Here is a 20953-nt window from a genome sequence, read left to right as displayed (position 1 = left end):
TCAAAGTGTAATAATATTTTTGTAATGCGATGTTTATATCCTCGCATGCCAGTAAATCAGACCAATCAAATTCCGAAATTAACTTATTTAATTTCATAAAGTCAGCCTTACGAAAGAAACGAACTTTATGAGATTTAAGTGTAGGCTTAAGGCCAATTACGTTATTGTTTTCTATTAAAACCTCAAGAGTGGGATGATATGGATCCTCTGGGTTGGAAAGTGGTAAAGTTCTGGAAAGAGTAATTCCATCAGGATCAGAAACGAAACACAAGTCCAGCAGCCGACCTAAAGAATTTCTAACGTGGTTAATTTGCCCGAGTGACATGTCGAACATGCCCGCCGGGAAGTCATGGTGCGAATTCAGCAATAAAGACGGTGAATTTTTAACATTGGACCACCTGAGTTCTGGGATATTGAAGTCACCCAGAGCTACTAGCTGGTCACATCAGACAGACGATCAAAAACAAACCTAATAGCGTCTAAATGTTGCCAGTATGTGGGCGGTTCGGACGAAGGGGGTACGTAGGAGCACGTAACGTATAATGATTTATCGGACAAAGTGATTTTAATGCAAAGAAATTCTATGTCACCAAACTCTTGTGATTTAATCTCTTCAGAAGCGAAATTGGAGTCTACAGAAATTAACACTCCTCCTCCCCTTCGCAGAGTTCTATCACGTCTAAAAGTGGTGTACTTACTTGGAAAAACTTCGGAGCTTAAGATCTCCGGCTTTAACCAAGTTTCTGTAAAGACTATAATGTGAGATGCAAAGAAAGAACTATCAGAATACAGTTTGGGAAGCTTACTTCGTAACCCTCTAGTATTCTGATAGGTAAGTGTTAGTGAAGGCATTAGTTTTTTGAAGCTGACGTGGAAGGTTGGTCAGTGGCTCTAACATGTGGGAGTTTCACTCCCACAGGTTTGGTCATTTTTTTCTTCACCGTACTTGGCTGATGTTCTTGGACGAAAATGTTCTCTGGCCAGAAACTGGCGGAACAAATCGTCTTGAACATCTGCGCGGGCACACGTATTTTGAAAGATGACGTATGCCTGGTGTAGTTATATTTAAATTTAGTTATATCTGCCACCTTTATGTCGGCTTTTGATTTGGCTTTGATGTAAGCCGAGAGATCAATCTCAGAAGTATCAGGGGCAAGCCGGGAAACAAATATGTGTTTCGATGGTGGGATCACCTGCAAGGGTTTTGGTGCCGCCGTAACGAGTATGGCAGCATCAGTTCGTACCGGGGGTCCGGAAGCTTGATTGCCCTGTTCGGTGACTTTTAAGGGGGTTTCAATTATTGGGTCTGGTGGTATCACTTGAAGCGATGCCACAGAGGACATATCGGAAAATTGCTCGTTTATGCTGAGATATTCGGAAACCGAATTTTTCCCAGGTCCGGCCCTTGGGGTGGCCAGAGATATGAGCGGCTGCATAGTTGTCGGCTGAATAGGCTGAAGACTTTTCGCCACGGGCACATCACTAAAAGCAGATTTCTTACGCTTTGGAGACTCATTTAGTAGTTGAAGACTACTAAACTGTGTATCTAGCGCACAGAGTTGGTCGTTGATTTTACGAAAACCGCTAACCAGCTCTTTAAATCCACTTTTAGTCTGTCTCATGAACGATCTCATTTCGTCCTGAACAGCACGACAACCGTCACAGCAAAAGTGGAGACCAGACCTACGTGAGATGGCATCCGAAACTGAGGCCGTGAACCCGGCACACTTAGCGTGTAAAACGTTTTCACATAGCCAGCAGTGGATGGTAGGCTGGGATGAAGAGATTGTCTTATTACAAGACTTCAAACCACAGACAAGTTTAAATTCCATTATGAATATATTATTTTTATTATTGACGTACCGTGAACCACAGTGCCAAAGAGTCGAAAAAGGGAGAATAAAGAGGGCGATTAGTGAGAGTTAGTATAAGAGCAAAGAATATAGATAAGAATCTAGTGTGAGACAAAAGAAGCAACACCGTAAAGGATGAAGAAGCAGAGCAGTGCTATGTTTGGAAGAATATTAATAAATTTATTATTTTACCTCCAAATATATCACTGCACACGCGAAGCGAATCGGATGTTTGGGATGAAAAGAATCGGGTTTATGTAAATAAATAAAAATAAACACTGGATTGTTTATAATTATTATAATAAATAAAGATTTTTCAAAACGCAGTGCGCACAAAAAAAAACACGTCCGTTTGCTTTAAGAAAAAGTGAGGAAGTGTCTTCTTATAAGTAAACTCAGTCTTTTGGGATTCCCAACTGATCTTCTTATCTGGATTTCGAGCTACTTATCTGGGAGAACCCAACGTGTTTTCTTTAAAGATGTTACCTCGCGTTTAGTCCGCGCCACATCTGGGGTGCCCCAAGGAAGCCATCTTGGACCCCTACTTTTTACACTGTTTATTAACGACTTGCCCCTTGCCTTAACTTATTCACTTGTACTTATGTACGCTGATGACGTTAAGCTATGCTTTCAGTATAAATTCATTAGCGCCCAGTCTAGACTTCAATCCGATTTGGATAAACTTCAAAATTGGTGTTTAGCAAATAACCTAAAGCTTAATGGATCTAGGTGTCCTATTAGATTTGAAACTTAAATTTACCGACCACATATCTACCATGGTTAATAAAGCTATGGGTGTGCTTGGTGTTATTAAAAGATGGTCAAAAGAATTTAATGACCCGTACATAACTAAAACGTTATATACATCACTGGTCCGTCCGATTCTTAAGTATGGATCGTGTGTCTGGAGTCCTCAATATGGAGTACACCAAGATCACATTGAATCTGTACAAAAAAACTTCCAGACTTTCGCTCACAGGGGACTTAATTGGGATGCAAATCTTTACCTCCCCTCATATTGTAGTATACTTTTACTAATCAACTTACCATCATTAACAAACATTAGAACGATGCTGGGTGTCATGTTTCTATATAATCCTATTTATGGAAAGAAAGACAGCCAGCACTTACTAACACGCGTTAATTTTAACGTTCCTAGTAGAAGGACTAGAAACTTTCGTCCTCTACTCCTCAGCCGTTGTAGTTCAACATATGCCCAACACGATCCGTTCAGAGTATTATGTTCGGACTACAATGCTTCGACGCTTCGAAAATATGTATGGATTGAAAGGAAAATTATAATTGCTATAATGAAATGGAGCATTTAAATTCTGCTAAACATAGAGCAGTCGTAAAAAAAACTTGTATGGAGAAATAAAAACATTTTTCTTACAATTGAAAATAACACTTTTCATGTAGAAAAGTTTAGAGTAATTGGAGAAAGCGATATATGCTTAAAAGATTCTACAATAAATGTAAACAAAATCTTTTAAATATTATTAAATATGGAATGAGCGAGCATAGATCTCTGAAAGTAACAGTATCTGTTTACGGTAGGTATATAAAACCAGTCGATGAAGCAGATACATTTATAAAGACAATTTTTGGTACTCCTAGTTGCTCAATTTATGACAATGAGTATGAGGATGTGGAAAAAATTTTAAATAATTGCAATGATTTGCTAATTGCCCGAGCAGATGAATTCCAGGAAAAGGATTCAGGCTGGTCAATAAAACAATTTGAATATTATGAGATTCAAACTGTTAAGCTACAACATCTTCCTGGATCTGGATATTTTATAGCCCCTCAAAACATCAGAATGACGTTTATTGTTTTAAGTGGTGTGTTTTAGCACACCTTTCATATATGAGGCATATTAAAGAAAACTTTAGCACATCAGCGGAAAAAAAAGGATCTCGAGAAAAACTTGCAAGAACATCGTTTTATAGGGTTTTTGACATCAGTCAACCCTTTATAACACACGAGCAAGAGTGCTTAAACTTTTCGGGAATTGAGTTTCCAATTACCAAGAAGGGTATACAGCTGTTTGAAAAAAATAATGCTCAATACAGCATAAATGTATACGAAATTATAAATAACAGAATCGTTGGTCCAACCATAAGAACCAAAGAGGTTAAACAGAAACACATATTGGGAATAAATGGGATATATTGGGAATACATAACCCAAAAGAAAAATGTTTGCACTATGCATACATTACAAGCATAAAAACATTATGCAAATCTCAGAAATCGTCTGCAATTTTATTGCTCCACAAACAAGACACATAATATAAAGGAGTATGGACAAGTGGCACCATTATATCCTGAGCCAAACACAAAATCTTCATTTAAGGCGTTCTCCAAAAAATTATCACCTCCAGTGGTGATTTATGCAGATATTGAGGCCGCTTTGGAAAACTATCAAACGGCATCAAATAATCCAGAGGCATCTTTTACATTGCCTAAACAAAAACATACTGCATGTGCAGTATCATTTTATGTTGCTCATAAATACAACCCAGATCTTAACAAATTATGGACTTATGAAGGTAAATAAATTAAAATATAAAATTATAAGTTTAAATAAATAATATTAATTTTCCTATTTATAAATTACAGGAGCTGACTGCATGAAGATGTTCGTGCAAACATTAAAAGATGAGACGATGGCCCTCTACCAAAAATATTGGAAAGACTGCAAGGAACCAATCCACGCGTTCGATATTGATGATGAGGACTACCAGGAGCATGGGAACTGTTATGCTTGCGAAAAACCCATCGAGATGGACGATCGGGATAAATATTTTGACCAATTTAGTGGTAAATACCAGGGTCCTATCCATAAAAAATGTAAAATTAGTTTTAAATTAAGTAGTGCCTTTTTTCCAGTAGTTTTTCATAATTTGTCAAGGTATGATATTCATTTATTTATAAATGAATTAGGTGGGGAACTCAGGCCGATTCCCTCAACAAAAGAATTATATATTGCATTAACCCAAACCATTTTTCAAAAAGTGGTAGCAAATTATTCGATTAAGTATATAGATTCGAATAGGTTTTTGAATTCCAGCCTAGAAAAATTAGCCTCAAATATGGAGGACAAAGATTTTAAAATATTAAACTCAAAATTTAGTGGTGAAAAATTCCAACAAATGAGGAGAAAAGGAGTATTTCCTGATGATTCTTTAGATAGTTTTAGTAAATTTAACGAAACGGCGCTTCCTCCTAGGGAATATTTTTACAATAAATTAACAGATGAAGAATGTAGTGTAAGCGACTACAATTTTGTCAAAGAAATTTGGGCTTCTTTTCATTGTAGATATTTAAGAGAGTACATGACTATATTTAGAAAGTGATGTGCTGATTTTAGCGGATGTTTTCGAATAAATAATTCGACGTTAGTTCCACTAGGATGCTTGGGCGAAAATGCTTCAGAAGCCCGCAATAAAATCTATAAAAAAGACCGACTCTCACACGCAAGGAAAAATAGCCGAATCAATACTATGAGCGACATTTTTCACAGGGCGATCGATTCCTCGGATCCGCTACTATCTAGTGTCTGTTTAAAGGAAAGAGAGCGAAAAAACACAAAAAAACCAATTCCCAAAGAAGTATTAAGCCTTCTGGAGCTGCCGTCAACCGAGAACAAAATCCCATTTGAAAAAGAATTGCAATCTGATTGTGATTCGGATGAGGACTTGAACGAAGGCAGCACAAAAATACTCGAAGAAGAAGAAGAATATGATGCTTAAGACAGAACCCATAAATAACATATACAAATACATATGTATATATAGATAATTAAATTATTCCTGGAATAAATGTAAGTATATTGTCTGAATTCAGCGTCATACTCGGTTTGTATGGGCGGCAATAGAGGGCGTGGTCGCACAGACTCAAAATTTTTTTTACATTATTATCTTTCTAAAAAAACATAATGTGCAAAGTTTTAGGTCTGTAACTCTATTTTTAGAATTTATGCCAAAAAAATCAACTTCTGGACCATAGTGCAATGGCAGAAACTACGTATTCACCTAGCAGCAGCTCAGCTCAGCCTTACACTTATGATATCCAATCAGCCAATCTTATATTTCGCCCATGTTTCGATCAAAGTGGTGTGTTATGGATCTTCTTAAGGTCAAGCCAGTATATTTGCCAGGCCCTGATGGAGTACCAGGCTGTGTTCTGAAAAACTGCGCCGAGGCTCTGTGCAAACCGCTCGTTAAACTCTTTAATCTATCGCTGGAAACTTCGATCTTTCCCCTTATGTGGAAGGAATCCTTCATTATTCCGCTGCATAAAAAAGGGAAAAAATCCGAAGCTGCAAATTATAGAGGCATCTCTAAATTCTAAGCAATTCCAAAGCTTTTTGAAAAACTTATCACTTCACATTTGCAACCCCCAAAGTAGTTGAATAATATCTCCTTTCCAGCATGGCTTCATGAAGCGCCGCTCCACCACTACCAACTTATTGGAGCTAACATCTTTTATCACGGATGACTTCCGGAATGGCTTACAAACTTCAGTAAAGCATTTGTCCTTGTTAACCATTCGTTTCTTATAAGTAAACTCAGTCTTTTGGGATTCCCAACTGATCTTCTTATCTGGATTTCGAGCTACTTATCAGGGAGAACCCAACGTGTTTTCTTTAAAGATGTTACCTCGCGTGTAGTCCGCGCCACATCGTGGGTGCCCCAAGGAAGCCATCTTGGAACCCTACTTTTTACTCTGTTTATTAACGACTTGCCCCTTGCCTTAACTAATTCACTTGTACTTATGTACGCTGATGACGTTAAGCTATGCCTTCAGTATAAATTCACTAGCGCCCAGTCTAGACTTCAATCCGATTTGGATAAACTTCAAAATTGGTGTTTAGCAAATAACCTAAAGCTTAATGGATCGAAATGTAAACTTATGTCTTTTTACCGATCTAGTCCTCACCAGGCTATGTACTTTCTCTATGGAACGCCGAAAGGTGTCCTATTAGATTTGAAACTTAAATTTACCGACCATGTATCTACCATGGTTAATAAAGCTATGGGTGTGCTTGGTTTTATTAAAAGATGGTCAAAAGAATTTAATGACCCGTACATAACTAAAACGTTATATACATCACTGACGGACCGATTCTTGAGTATGGATCGTGTGTCTGGAGTCCTCAATATGGAGTACACCAAGATCACATTGAATCTGTACAAAAAAACTTTCTTTCTTTTGCTCTTAGGGGACTTAATTGGGATGCAAATTTTTACCTCCCCTCTTATCATAGTAGACTTTTACTAATCAACTTACCAACATTAACAAATCGTAGAACGATGCTGGGTGTCATGTTTCTATATAATCTTATTTATGGAAATATAGACAGCCAGCATTTACTAACACGTTTAAACTTTAACATTCCTAGTAGAAGGACCAGAAACTTTCGTCCTCTACTCCTCAGCCATTGTAGTTCGACATATGCCCAACACGATCCGTTCAGGGTATTATGTTCGGACTACAATGGTCTCTACCACATCTTATCACTTTGCTCTACTAACAATCTTAAATCGCTTATATTAACCGCCTTATCTATGCAACACTCTTCCTCGTAATATCTTTCTCCTAATCCTCGCTTATCTATCTCGGATCTATTCCCGCGATTCGAGCCGTACGTTACGCGTCAGCGTCCCTCGGTCGGTTGGACGGGAGGTGGGCTGTACGTATGCAGTGGGAACCGCGCAAAAAAAAAATATATCGACCACCCACTGTACCAAGAGTACTTAAAGGGCACACACTGTAACACTTTGTCGCAGTGTTTATGTTATACAAGGTCTCGGTCATAAACCTAAGTGCACCGAAATATGAATCGCCCGCTGTGCCTTTGCTGTACGCCGAAAAGTGCATATGTCCGCATATACGTAACACGAGTGGACCTTATGCATGTCCACATACCTCCGCCTAAGCGAACATAACATAAATATATATTCATATATAAATATTTAAGAATACATAACCGTCTCTCCGCTGCCGCTTTGGGCAGCGCAGCTACGAGGCTTAGACTTCCTTTAACTCATAAGTAAATTTGTAAAATGAGAAACTCCCATGAGCTCGGAGCGGCAACAACAGCTGCCCCGAATACAACTCAAACCTTAAATAAAATAAAGATATGCTAAACCTTCAAACCAACCGATATAATCAATAAAACTGGGAACACGACCACAAACCTGGGGAGCCTTCAAGAAAACATTACATGGCGACCGTGACAGGACAAAAGGACATCGAAGGATCCCCAACGCAGAAGGCATCATAGGATCAACAACTGGAGAAAAAAAAACATCAACGAAAAAAAAAAACACACACAGCAGCAGCCACTTTTAATTGGAGTTCCAATGATCTAAATGGAAAACAGAATATCGCAGTAAGTGTGTGTGAGTAGAGTGTGATGTGTGCTAAACGTAGTGGCGTGGTTAAACGTTTAAAAGCCAGAAAGGCTGAATTACTGAAGCTACTAAATAGCGGAAATAAATTAGAGTGGAACAACTCGGTGAAAATACACGCCAAAGTTGAACACATCAAAAACCTACTAACGCAAAGAAATAATAAAACCACAGCCACACACACATCCACCTACACTGCAATACCTAATATATGCAAAGACAAGATAATGCTTAACCCACCACCAAAACAGGAATTACCGAGATTAAAGAGAAAATGCCCCAATGACTGCAGAGGACCCCTGAAATCACCGTTCTGCGAACAAACCTGTGCCAGCACCGGTGCCCCAACAACCAAATAAGGAAGACAAGCCTGTGCAGCCAGCACCGGCCCCGTTTAGCGCTCCAAGCTAAGCCCGGAACAGTGAACCGACAGCGCTACCAAGAGCGCAACATTTTTTTTTCCCCATGCACTGCGTTGCATATTTTTTTTGTATTGCACTGCGATGCATATTTTTTTTTTAGTATAAAGAATCATTTGTAAAATTGAGCGACATTAAAGTTGCCCGATTAGCGTGTGGCCTAAAAACCATACAAAAAATAGGCAGGTTTTTATGTAAAAAATACAATGAACAACAAAGAAAAACTACCAATATATATATAAAAAAAAAATTTATAGGCAGGTTTTATAAAAAAAAAAAAAAGTAAAAAAAAAAAAAAAAAACGCAATATACACATAGCCAAATAAGGCAAGTCTTTAAATGAGCCAAACTGAATGGCAAATAAATAATAAATTAAATCATACAATTCACACAAACCAATTCAATTATACAAAATCATACAATTATATACCAATTCTAGAGAAATACCCAAAATGGGTTTAGTAGATGTAAAACAAGTGGACTCCACAGCAAATGTAATAAATAAAATTGAGTCCAGCACTACGAACACAGAATTGACAAATATCCTATTATCAATTATTGTATTCATTTTGATCGCATTCATTTTGTATAAAGCATACATTTTCCATAATAAATGTATAGCAAAAAGAGCGATTAATAAAAGCCAGGCTATCGATCTGGGCAAGATATAAAAAAAAAAATAACGGGAAAATAAAAATTAATTTTTAGACATATATAAAAAAAAAATAATAACAACGCTCAATGCCAAATTCTGATATATTAAAGATGCACCTATGATATATACAAAAAAAAAAACGATTTCATATGTTCATAAATAATCTTATCTTTACGTACAATGAAAATAAAATAAAAAAAAAAATAAATAAAATAAAGAAAGTTTAAAAGAAAATAATTCCAGTATGAGTACACAAAGAGCCATAGACATAACATATGAAAAGGACCCCTATTTCAAAGAAAGGATCAAGCAGTTAGTATCAACAACCGCAGTTAGTGTGTATGAGTTAGAAATACTTTATATAGAAACATTTAACTGCCACGTTTCACCATTGTTTCACTGCACCGCAACCCAAAAAGGAATAGTATTAACAACAATCCCGGGTGTGCTAGTGAAATCAAGAATAAACGAGCATCTACTTTTAGGTAGAATGATTGTTATGATGGTTTCTAAAAGATAATCCATACCCTTAATATAATGGAATGGAATGAATTATCGAAAGAACTATTAAGCATTAAAGCAGAATTCGACAAATCTCATAAGTCACTAACACAGAATAGACCGATACAAAAAACAACGGTCAATAAACACGTAGAAATATTAGTTAAATGCTTTAATGAAGCTCGAATATTAATATATGAACACAGAGAAAATTAAATCCGGATCACTGGTCTCGAGTATCAAAGTTTTTGATCAGGCTAAGATCTAATCTAACATCTGTTAAAGAAAGGTTCAAGCTTGATATTTCAATACCTACTATTCTCAATACATCAATAACAATTGAAGCTGGTGACGAACCAGAATCAAAAGAAGTTATTGACCAACAAGAAATAGAAGAAAGCGATATTAACAACCTTACGGTTCCGGCAATCCTCATTCAATCTGAATTATCAGACCAGGACTTGTCCGACTCTGAATTTAACGACAGCGTTGTAGAATTAAAACCAACCGCAATGGCTGACGAGAGCATTGCCCAAAGGGCATACATTAAAGAAGTATCGAATGCCATCCCGGAATTTAACGGCCAAAGGTTACACCTTCAAATATTTATAACAGCTTTGAGGTTAGTTAACCTAACGAAAGGCACATTCAAAATAATTGGATCAACTTTATACAGAGTCCAATATGAAAGAACTATAGAAGCAATAATCAGAAAACTACAAGACACTATAGTCGGAAAAACCTCTGACATAATTAAAGCCAAAATGGCGAAAACAACCCAGAAAGGCAAAACCGCGGAAAAATTCACGACGGAAATAGACTACTTAAGGAAGCTCCTAGAAGCTTCGTACATTGACGAGACCTATCGGCCGAACACGCTGACAAATTCAGTACCAAGGAGGCCATAACCACAATGGTTAAAAACTGTGAGCATGGCCGCCTCAAAACAATATTGGAAGCAGGCACTTTCGTAACTATGAATGAAGCCGTCACAAAGTACATACAATGCAGTACTGAAATGACAGGTAATGTCCATTCAATATTATACACCCAACGAGGACATAATTATCGCGGTAATAATTTCAGAAACAATTATTGCGGTAGAGGTAATAATCGAGGTAATTATAATAATACCAGATATTACCAAAATAACGGTTATAATCAAAACTCTGGTTACTACAGAAATAACAGTAACCAAAATAACAGTTATTACACAAACAACAACCGCGGTGGAAATAATTGTGGTGGAAACAACCGCGGCGGAAATAGCGGTGGGGGAATTAACAATAATAACGGTAAATTAATAATAACCAAAATAACAATATTAGGATAGCCCAAACGAATTCGGAAAACTCCCAAACACCTTTAGATACACGTCAGTAAAAAACAACAAAATTCACACTATAAATCTCAGTCAAAGTACATTCATAAGTTTCATAAACGCAGCAACAGGAAAAGAATTAGTTTTTCTACTAGATACAGGTGCCATTTAATCCCCTTGCTCTGGCCCAATGCCACAGATGCCAAAAGTTTAGGCACACAAAAGGATCATTGTAGAATGATTACATTAGATTAGTAGCATAATTAAAAGTCGAGAAAAAATTGAAGTCTAGTCTAAGTTAGCATAGGGCGGAGTGGGAGCGAAATAAAAGCTTAGTTGCGCTCTTTCGAACTCGCCCGCTTCGCCGCAATAGATAAGCTAGGCTTAAGTTCTTTTTTGGTTGAATATAGCGAATTATAACATGGAGTCGAAAGCTTGTCTTTTCTATTCGTCGTTGTGAAAATTTTAGTAAACGGCCACTTTTAGATTTTTTTTTGAAAGTGTTGAGATAAACTAATTGTACGAGTTCAAGACATGCAGAAAATCGTGCACTGCAGATAGGCAACAGATGATCCTATACAAACAGGTACCGCTGCGCATTTACGACCTCACACCATCTGTCAGCACGCATGATAAGGACCGGCATGTGTCATAAACCTAAGCGATAAAAGATAATGGTATCCTATTTTACAACTGTCCAAACTAGTAAACTATAAGCAGATAATAATTTGACCTAAACAAACATTAGTTCTTTAAGATCTTGTATATAAAAACCCTGCATACTCCACAATAAAATTAGTACTCAACGAAAACTCGTGGTATTCACTTCTCCGAGCTCAATTTGTTTCAAGTACAGATTGCGGCAACGAGATTGTTACTGGTATCAAGAACCGGTGGCAGACAAAAGCAACTTTTCAGCTACACAATTTACATTTGGTGACCCCCGACTTTGGACACAGGATTCATTTGGAGAATCATACTCGTATAGTTGGTCAACTGGGCGACCAAACTACAAAAAAAAAAATACCAACAACTGATCAACTTGGCGATCTTGGACATCACTGGATAGTCAACTTGGCAGCAACAAAACAGGAGAAAATCAAGCTCCATAGCCATAGTATTTAAAAGAATACCTTGACCGCCTATTTGGTTGTGAGTAGAGGCACAACCTGTCAAAGCGACAAATCAAAATACCTCCAACGGGTCAGGTATTATTTAAAAAAAAAAAAAATGGCATTATCAAATATCAACGCATTGCTGGACAAGCAATTGATAACAGGCGAAGAGATCCAAAACGTAATAAGGAATTACAAGAAGGATTCGCCTGAGCGAAAACAACAGCCTGACTACTTCCAAAAACGCATTGAGAAGTTAGTTAAGCTGTGGGAAATATTTTTTAAAGATGATTTAATTATAAAAAGTACAACAGAAGGTGCTAAAATTGAGCACAGTTACTTTGAAAATAATTATTTCAATCAAATAAGAGATTTGGTTGTAACCTACAAAGGAGAATTCAACAAACAATTATCCACAGTACAAATGGATACTGGATCGGTTGCTTCCAGTGAAGAAGAATCGGAACTGGAGCCAATGATTCGGGAACAAAGGGCTCTGCTGATTAGTCTGGAACGAATCATGAATAAAATGACGAATGAAACTCGTCAAGGATTTGTGCCAATCATAAATCAATATTGGGATAAGATAACAACTATCCACATTGAAATTTATAAAAAATTTGAGGATCCTGCAAAACTTGGATATCTCGACCAGAGATATTTAGCAGCGGAAGACGCCGTCATAGCAGTCCAAACTATGACATGTGAAGAAAGCATCTCACGTCCTGCCAACATACCTCAAATGCATGCCTCATTGCCGTTGCCGAAAGTTGAAATTCCCAAATTTGATGGTGACTATTTAAAATGGCAACTATTTCATGACATTTTCAAGAAAATGATTCATGAAGCATCATTACCCATCATTCAAAAGATGTGGTACTTAAAAACTAGCATTACTGGAGAGGCTGAGCGTTTAATACGCCATCTATCCTTAACCGAAGGAAACTATGCAACAGCATGGAACATGCTACAAGAGCGTTTTAGCAACAAAAGAGTGCTAAGTAACGCGTTAATACAAAAAATATTGGACCAACCATCAATAACAAATGATGCGAAATCCATAAAGGCAATGCATGATAATATTAAAGAAACATTATCTGCGCTTTGTAACATTGGAATTCAAACTGAAAATTGGGATCCAATACTATTATGTAGTTTGACAAGGAAATTAGATCGTCAAACTCATATGTTATATGAACAGTCAATTGTAGACTTGAAGAAACTGCAGAAACTGGATCAGTTTTTGACCTTATTGGAACATCGGTTCCTTACATTGGAGGCTACCGGTAGTGATAAGATAAATCACACCAAAAAAGGCACATGCGCTCAGATTGGTACAGAATATACATGCTATTTCTGTAACAAACCCAATCACATTATGTACAAGTGCAACGAGTTTTTGAAGAAAACAACAGCTGAACGATTAAATTGGACTCAAAGGAACAAGCTATGCGTAAAATGCTTCAAACGCGATCATTCAGCAAAGGAATGTCAGAAGAAAAATTGTTTTAAATGCGATAAAAGGCATAACACCCTTCTACATTTGGAATCAAAGCCTGACTCTAAAACAGCAGCATCAGAAAGTGGAATACAAACCAATTATGTACTTTTAGCCACTGCTCGAGTTATTATTGAAGGCAATAATGGACGAATGGCCGAATTCAGAGCATTACTTGACTCAGGTTCTCAAGTCAATGTAATCTCTGAAAGAGCATTAAACATATTAGCTCTCGACGTTAAAAAATCAGAGCTACAAATAAATGGAATTGGTGGACGAACACAAACATCAAAGGCACGAGTTAATGTTATGCTCAAATCACAGCATAACAACTTCAACTCTCGATTGGAGGCTATTGTATTGCCTCACATTGTTGCAGATCAGCCAGGACAGTCAATTGATATTAATCGTTGGAAACTTCCAAAACATATTGAATTGGCTGATTCCAATTTTGATAAAACAGGAAGGATTGATCTACTCTTGGGAGCAGAACACTATTACGATATAATGCAGGACAAGCATTTATCGTTGGGTAAAGGACTGCCAAAATTACAAAAAACCAAACTAGGATGGATTGTGGCTGGAAAATTAAAACACAATTCACCCAGATCAACTACCTGTGCAGCTCTAACCGAGGAAGATAAGGTAGACGAACAAATCACGAAATTTTGGGAACTGGATTCATTCTCAACTGATGCGCCATGCCTATCTCCACTGGAGAAACAATGTGAAAGACACTTTCTCCAGCACATTCAGACTGCAAGTGATAAGAAATCAATTGTTAGGCTCCCATTCATGGATAATGCTTCAGCCCTGGGGGAGAGTCGTGATCTTGCAACACGACGATTCCTTTCCTTGGAAAAACGGCTATTGCGAGATCCACAAACTAAGGCAAGTTATGTGGATTTTATGAAAGAATACGAAGCTCTTGGGCATATGAAGGAGATGCACACAAGTGAAATTAAAAAAGCACGGTACTTCATACCACATCACTGTGTGCTCAAACCTGAAAGTACAACAACCAAATTAAGAGTGGTTTTCGATGCATCTGCAGTTACGTCATCAGGAAAATCGCTCAACGACTTACTGCACAAAGGTCCTACGGTGCAAAACTCTATATTTTCAATTTTGCTGCGATTTAGGACTTACAAATATGTTTTCACGGCGGACATAGAGAAAATGTACCGTCAAATCTGGATAAATCCCGAAGATCAATATTTCCAAACAATTGTTTGGCGCAATAATCCATCTGAGGATTTGCGATACTACAGATTAAAAACGGTTACCTATGGAACAAAAGCTGCACCGTATTTAGCCACAAAATGCTTGCAGCACATAGCACAAAAAGGTAGAAAGGAATACCCTAATGGTGCTGCCGCATTGGAAAACGACTTCTATGTAGACGATTGCTTAACCGGAGCCGAAACTATACCAGAAGCTCTACAGAGGCAACAACAGCTTAACAAACTTCTGCAAAATTCTGGATTCAAGTTAAGAAAATGGTGTACCAACAATTCCCAAGTTCTACAAGGAGTTCCGAGGGAAGACATCACTTCAAATGTACAACTGGAGGAGACTTCATATGAGGACTACACGATTAAGACCCTCGGAATCACCTGGACACCAACGACAGATCACCTTTGTGGGAAAACGGAGATAGCAACAAAGGCCAACATATCAAGACGAGATGTTGTGTCTGAAATCTTTAGGATATTTGATCCTCTTGGTTTATTTTCCCCAGTTGTAACGAAAGCAAAAATTTTCATGCAACACCTCACAAAGGAGGGTTATGAATATAAAGACGATCTGCCGGCTCATCTTCAGGAGGAATGGAAACGCTACAGGGAGGAGCTAAAGGTTCTGAACACCATAAAGGTACCACGTCACGTCTATTTAGGAAAAACACCTGTGACGGCAGAAATCCACACATTTGTTGATGCCTCGGAGAAGGCATATGGAGCTGCTGTATACATCCGAGCAACATATAAGGACAAGCAAAGAACGATCCAGTTATTGTGTGCAAAATCTCACTTAGCACCAATAAATACAATAACGTTACCACGTCTGGAACTTAAGGCTGCTGTATTAGGAGCACAGTTGACTTCCAAAGTAAAGGAAGACTTGGCCATGAAAAATGCATCCACATTTTATTGGTCTGACTCACGGATTGTACTGTCATGGATTAATTGCTCAACATCCATTCGAGACAAATTCGTTGCCACCAGAGTTGCAACAATACATGAGCTATCCTTACCCAAACAGTGGAGACATGTTGCATCAGAACACAATGCCGCAGATGTCCTCTCCAGAGGAATGACAGCTTCAAAATTCGCGGAACATGCCATGTGGTTCTACGGCCCTATGTTCCTACATGGTTCATCATCCACATGGCCCGCTCCGTTTATTGCTACCAACGAGGAACTAATAATTATGAATCCGCCAAAGGTTAGTCAATCATCCGTGATGACTATCACAAAGGAGGAGGACATAATATACACAATACAACATAATAATTCATTTAACAAGCTACTCAGAATAATAGCTTACATAATGCGCTTTCGACGTAAAAAGAAGTACACAAGCCACACCATTGAGTTTGAAGAAATAACGGTAGCCCGAAAAATTGTCTTCCGCAATATTCAAAAAATCGACTTCAAAGAAGACATCAAACATCTCAAGCGGCAAAGGGAGACACTAAAAGGCAGTTCAATCAACTCACTATCACCATTCTTAGATCAGAATGGAATTTTGCGTGTAGGAGGTCGACTGGAGGCGGCAAATATATCATTCGACTCCAAACATCCGATACTTCTGCCATACAACGACCCTGTTGTGAAGATGATTCTTGTGCAAATACACAAGGACAACATGCATTGCGGACCTCAAGCTTTATTGACTGCATCAAGGCAGCAATTCTGGATCCTTAAAGGAAAAACGATGGCTAGGAGCACTGTAAGAGCCTGTGTCAAGTGCACTAAAGCTAAACCAAAATTAATGGAGCAGATCATGGGAAATCTGCCACCACTGAGGGTAACGCAAGCTCGACCATTGTTCAACTCTGGCGTCGATTATTGTGGACCATTTAAAATTCACTACAAAGTGAGAGGAAAGAAGCCTAGCACAGCTTACATTGCTATATTCTGCTGTTTTACGACTAAGGCGGTACATCTGGAGCTGGTTAGCGATCTCACAACAGAGGCATTCTTGGCAGCACTTCGTCGTTTCATTGCTCGGCGAGGGAAATGCCAAACTCTTCACTGCGACAATGCAACAAATTTTGTGGGAGCCAAAAACAAGTTGCAAGAGCTACAGGAGGCTATATTCTCCGATAATGCGAAAACACAAATTTTCCAGGAGTGTAACAACAAGGGAGTTCAGTTTAAATTCATCCCACCTCGTGCACCACACTTCGGAGGATTATGGGAAGCTGCAGTAAAGTCGGCAAAACATTTATTACTAAAAAATGTGACGACAGCCGATCTTACTTATGAAGAACTTGAAACAGTTATAGTCGAAATAGAGGCCATATTGAACTCTCGACCATTAACACCACTGTCCGATGACCCAAATGACGTCACAGCATTAACGCCTGGACACTTCCTAATTGGAGAGCCGCTAACTGCACAAGCTGATTGTGAACCATCGCAGCAACCAAAAACGTTAGGTAATCGATGGCAGGCCGTTTCAAAACTGAAACATGCGTTCTGGAAACAATGGTCACAGGATTATCTACAACAGTTGCAGCAACGTCAAAAATGGAGAAGATCCTCAACAAACATAAAGGAAGGCACTTTAGTAATAATGAAGGAAGACAATGTTCCTGTATTACAATGGCCAATGGGAAGAATTGTTCGAGTCTTCTACGGGAAGGACAACTTTGCACGAGTGGTTGAAGTTAAAACGACCAAAGGGATCTTTAAACGTGAAATTCAACATGTTGCTCCACTCTTTAATGAAGAAGAACCCACTGACAAACATCCAATTGAAGAAGATGAAGTAGAAGAAGAAAACAGAGCAGTGGAAGACCGCAAGCTGAGGAAAAGACCAAATCACGCTTCGATAACCACTATCATGATTGTCATGTTATTATTATTACCATTAGCCTGGGCACAATCGATTCAAATAACTCAGTTTGGATCAAAACCAGGGATATTTTTCGAGAAAATTGGGACAACCCAACTAGCAGTGGCTGACTGGACCATAGTGGCTTACTTCGATCTCAAACCATATTGGAGTGACATGGCTACATTTTCAAAAGGAACAAAAAAACTTGGTCAAATGTGCGCTACACTTAATGATGCACATTCATGTGAAGGAATGTACCAATACTTCCAACAAGTAGAGAATGAACTCATCATGGAAAATATGCTATTGGCCAAATCACGGAAAGTTCGAGCACCATTGGACATCGTGGGAAACATTGCAAGCAGTCTATTTGGTGTATTAGATTCTCAATATGCACAAGACATGTCGAAAACAATATCGAAGGTCAAGGACAATGAAGATCATGTTTTGGAGTTATTACAAAACCAAACGTCCTTAGTTGATTCAACAATAAACGTAGTGAAACGAGATGAAATTGCATACGCAAAACGATTCAACTTAATTGAAAGTCAAATGAATGCAATAATAAAGGATAATTATCACTGGTACATTACACTGACATCACAACTTACGTTGCTCGCTACGAATCTACATCGAATGCAGAATGAAATCATCAAAGTGTTAACAGACGTGCGCCACAACACTATTAGTCCACTTCTATTATCACCACGACAACTAAAGGAGCAATGTGATCAAATACGGGACCATTTGAAGCCTGATCAAATGTTACCTGTTAACCAAGAAAACATACTCATGGCATACAAAATGATGCAAGCCGAAGGTACCATAGTAGATAATCATGTGATTATAAAAATAACAGTACCATTGATATCGACAGAGGTATTACACATATACAAATTAACACCGATCCCAGCTGCAAATGTATATGGTTTTCATCTGTTCAAAATTAAAACACCATTCATTGCAATTAACAACTATCGAGATAAGTTTGTTGATATGACAACGGAAGACATAGCAAATTGTTATCCAAAATCGATAAATGATTTCATTTGTCACAGCAAGCAATCAATGTTCTCTACAGAAATGAGCTGCGAAATGCAACTATTCCACAATAAAACAGACACGTCATGCCATCTGGAAATCACAAATAAAACGTTCATTTGGCAAGAGATGCATAAAAAGAATCAATGGATATTTGCGACAAGGACGCCAATAAAACTCTCAGCTGTTTGCACCGATGGAACATCAGATATCTGGTTACGCAACACGGGACTACTGACAGCAAGAGCAGGATGCACCATACGCAACTCTTTAATAACAGTAATCAGTCAAACTGGTATAGAAACATCGACGCTCATCTCATACGCCCGTTTTGGAGAAATCGATGGTAACAATACAACGATTAAAAGACAGAACACCACATCCAGCAAAACAAATAAATTTGGTTATACCAAACTACTGGATCTTCAACGGGATCTTGTACCAAACCGAAGACTGAGACTACCACATAGACTTGAGACGATCAAGCATCACCACATCGCAATGTACATTGGCTTAACATTCATCATAATAATATTGACCATTCACTGGGTACGAAAATGGTACAAAGGAGACAAGAGACCTCAGCAAGTCCAGGTACCAGCGGTGGCAATGAGGAAAACCGATACGACTTCGAGTCCGCCGTTCACCATTAACATCGATGATTGTTGAAACTACGTTCAACGGCCGGGAGGATGTACGAGTTCAAGACATGCAGAAAATCGTGCACTGCAGATAGGCAACAGATGATCCTATACAAACAGGTACCGCTGCGCATTTACGACCTCACACCATCTGTCAGCACGCATGATAAGGACCGGCATGTGTCATAAACCTAAGCGATAAAAGATAATGGTATCCTATTTTACAACTGTCCAAACTAGTAAACTATAAGCAGATAATAATTTGACCTAAACAAACATTAGTTCTTTAAGATCTTGTATATAAAAACCCTGCATACTCCACAATAAAATTAGTACTCAACGAAAACTCGTGGTATTCACTTCTCCGAGCTCAATTTGTTTCAAGTACAGATTGCGGCAACGAGATTGTTACTGGTATCAAGAACCGGTGGCAGACAAAAGCAACTTTTCAGCTACACAATTTACACTAATCTCAGTAAACTATCATGCAGACGCGCTTTCGTTTGCATGAAGTGTGCAGGACAACACCCCACAATAGCCAGCAAATAGCCCCTCGTTGTTGCAATTGTGAAGGTCGGCACATAAATGGATGTCAAGGGTGAAGGGTATTTCAGGAGGCGAAAAAGAAACTGGCCCAGGATACCTTTCGCACGGGTGCTCCTTCCGAGCGTCACCGGTGCCACCGTTCAGCAAAAAAATGTGGATCCCTTTCGGCGCCGACACCAGCCTAATTTAAACCATCACCAACAACACCACAGCTCCAACTATTGGAATATTCTTCAGAATGATGAACTGCCCCCTGGGGCACACCCTCCTGCTTAACAACGGACCAAGAAGGATCCGCGCTATCATGGTTCAACAAACGATCGCCGGAATCCTCCCCTACAATGGCAACATAAATCCCCAAATCCTAGACCAAGGATGGCTCAGCCTACTCTGGACCAGAGACGAAAACAACGCGAGAATCCCATAGAACAGCGCAGCAGGGAAGAAGTGGCCCTAAGGAGCACGTGGGTTCCCACGAGAGCGACATCCGAAACGTGGTGGAGCAGTGAGAAGAGGTCGACAAAAGGAGCCCACGCGTTTTCCCCGCAACCCCGAAGAGCTTCTCACGAGGGAAACTACCCGGCTAACCTCAGAGCCGAATCGAATGTAGCCTCTACCGAGTCCCACACGTGCAGAGCTTGAGAGAATAGCCAAGGAGAGAGGAATAGCCAAGGAGAGAGGAATAACTAAGGAGAGAGGAGAATGGCAAAACGACGAGGGAATTCTGAGCGAGGAGGACAGCAGATGCATGAAGTGATCCGCGCGAAAAGGAAACGGCAAAGAAAAGGACGGAGTGCAATAAGAAGGAAGCCAAATCGATAAGAATCGAGCAAAGTTTTTTGTGAAAGAAGGAGACTGAAAAATGTGAAAAGAGAGGAAA

At 38.8% G+C, this 20953-nt stretch overlaps 1 protein-coding gene across 1 annotated transcript; it reads left to right on the top strand.

The window, feature by feature from the left end:
* The first annotated feature begins 4491 nt into the window (after window positions 1–4491).
* Window positions 4492–19555, top strand: LOC123257678. Its single transcript, XM_044717501.1, has 3 exons — window positions 4492–4675; window positions 14244–17444; window positions 19095–19555. The coding sequence occupies exons 1-3, from the start codon at window positions 4492–4494 to the stop codon at window positions 19553–19555; spliced, it is 3846 nt and encodes a 1281-aa protein (XP_044573436.1).
* Window positions 19556–20953: the final 1398 nt, after the last annotated feature.

Source organism: Drosophila ananassae, chromosome XR (genome assembly GCF_017639315.1).
Source record: "Drosophila ananassae strain 14024-0371.13 chromosome XR, ASM1763931v2, whole genome shotgun sequence".
Taxonomy (NCBI): domain Eukaryota; kingdom Metazoa; phylum Arthropoda; class Insecta; order Diptera; family Drosophilidae; genus Drosophila; species Drosophila ananassae.
Note: the sequence above shows the minus strand (reverse complement) of the source record. Positions and strands in the feature narration are given on the sequence as shown.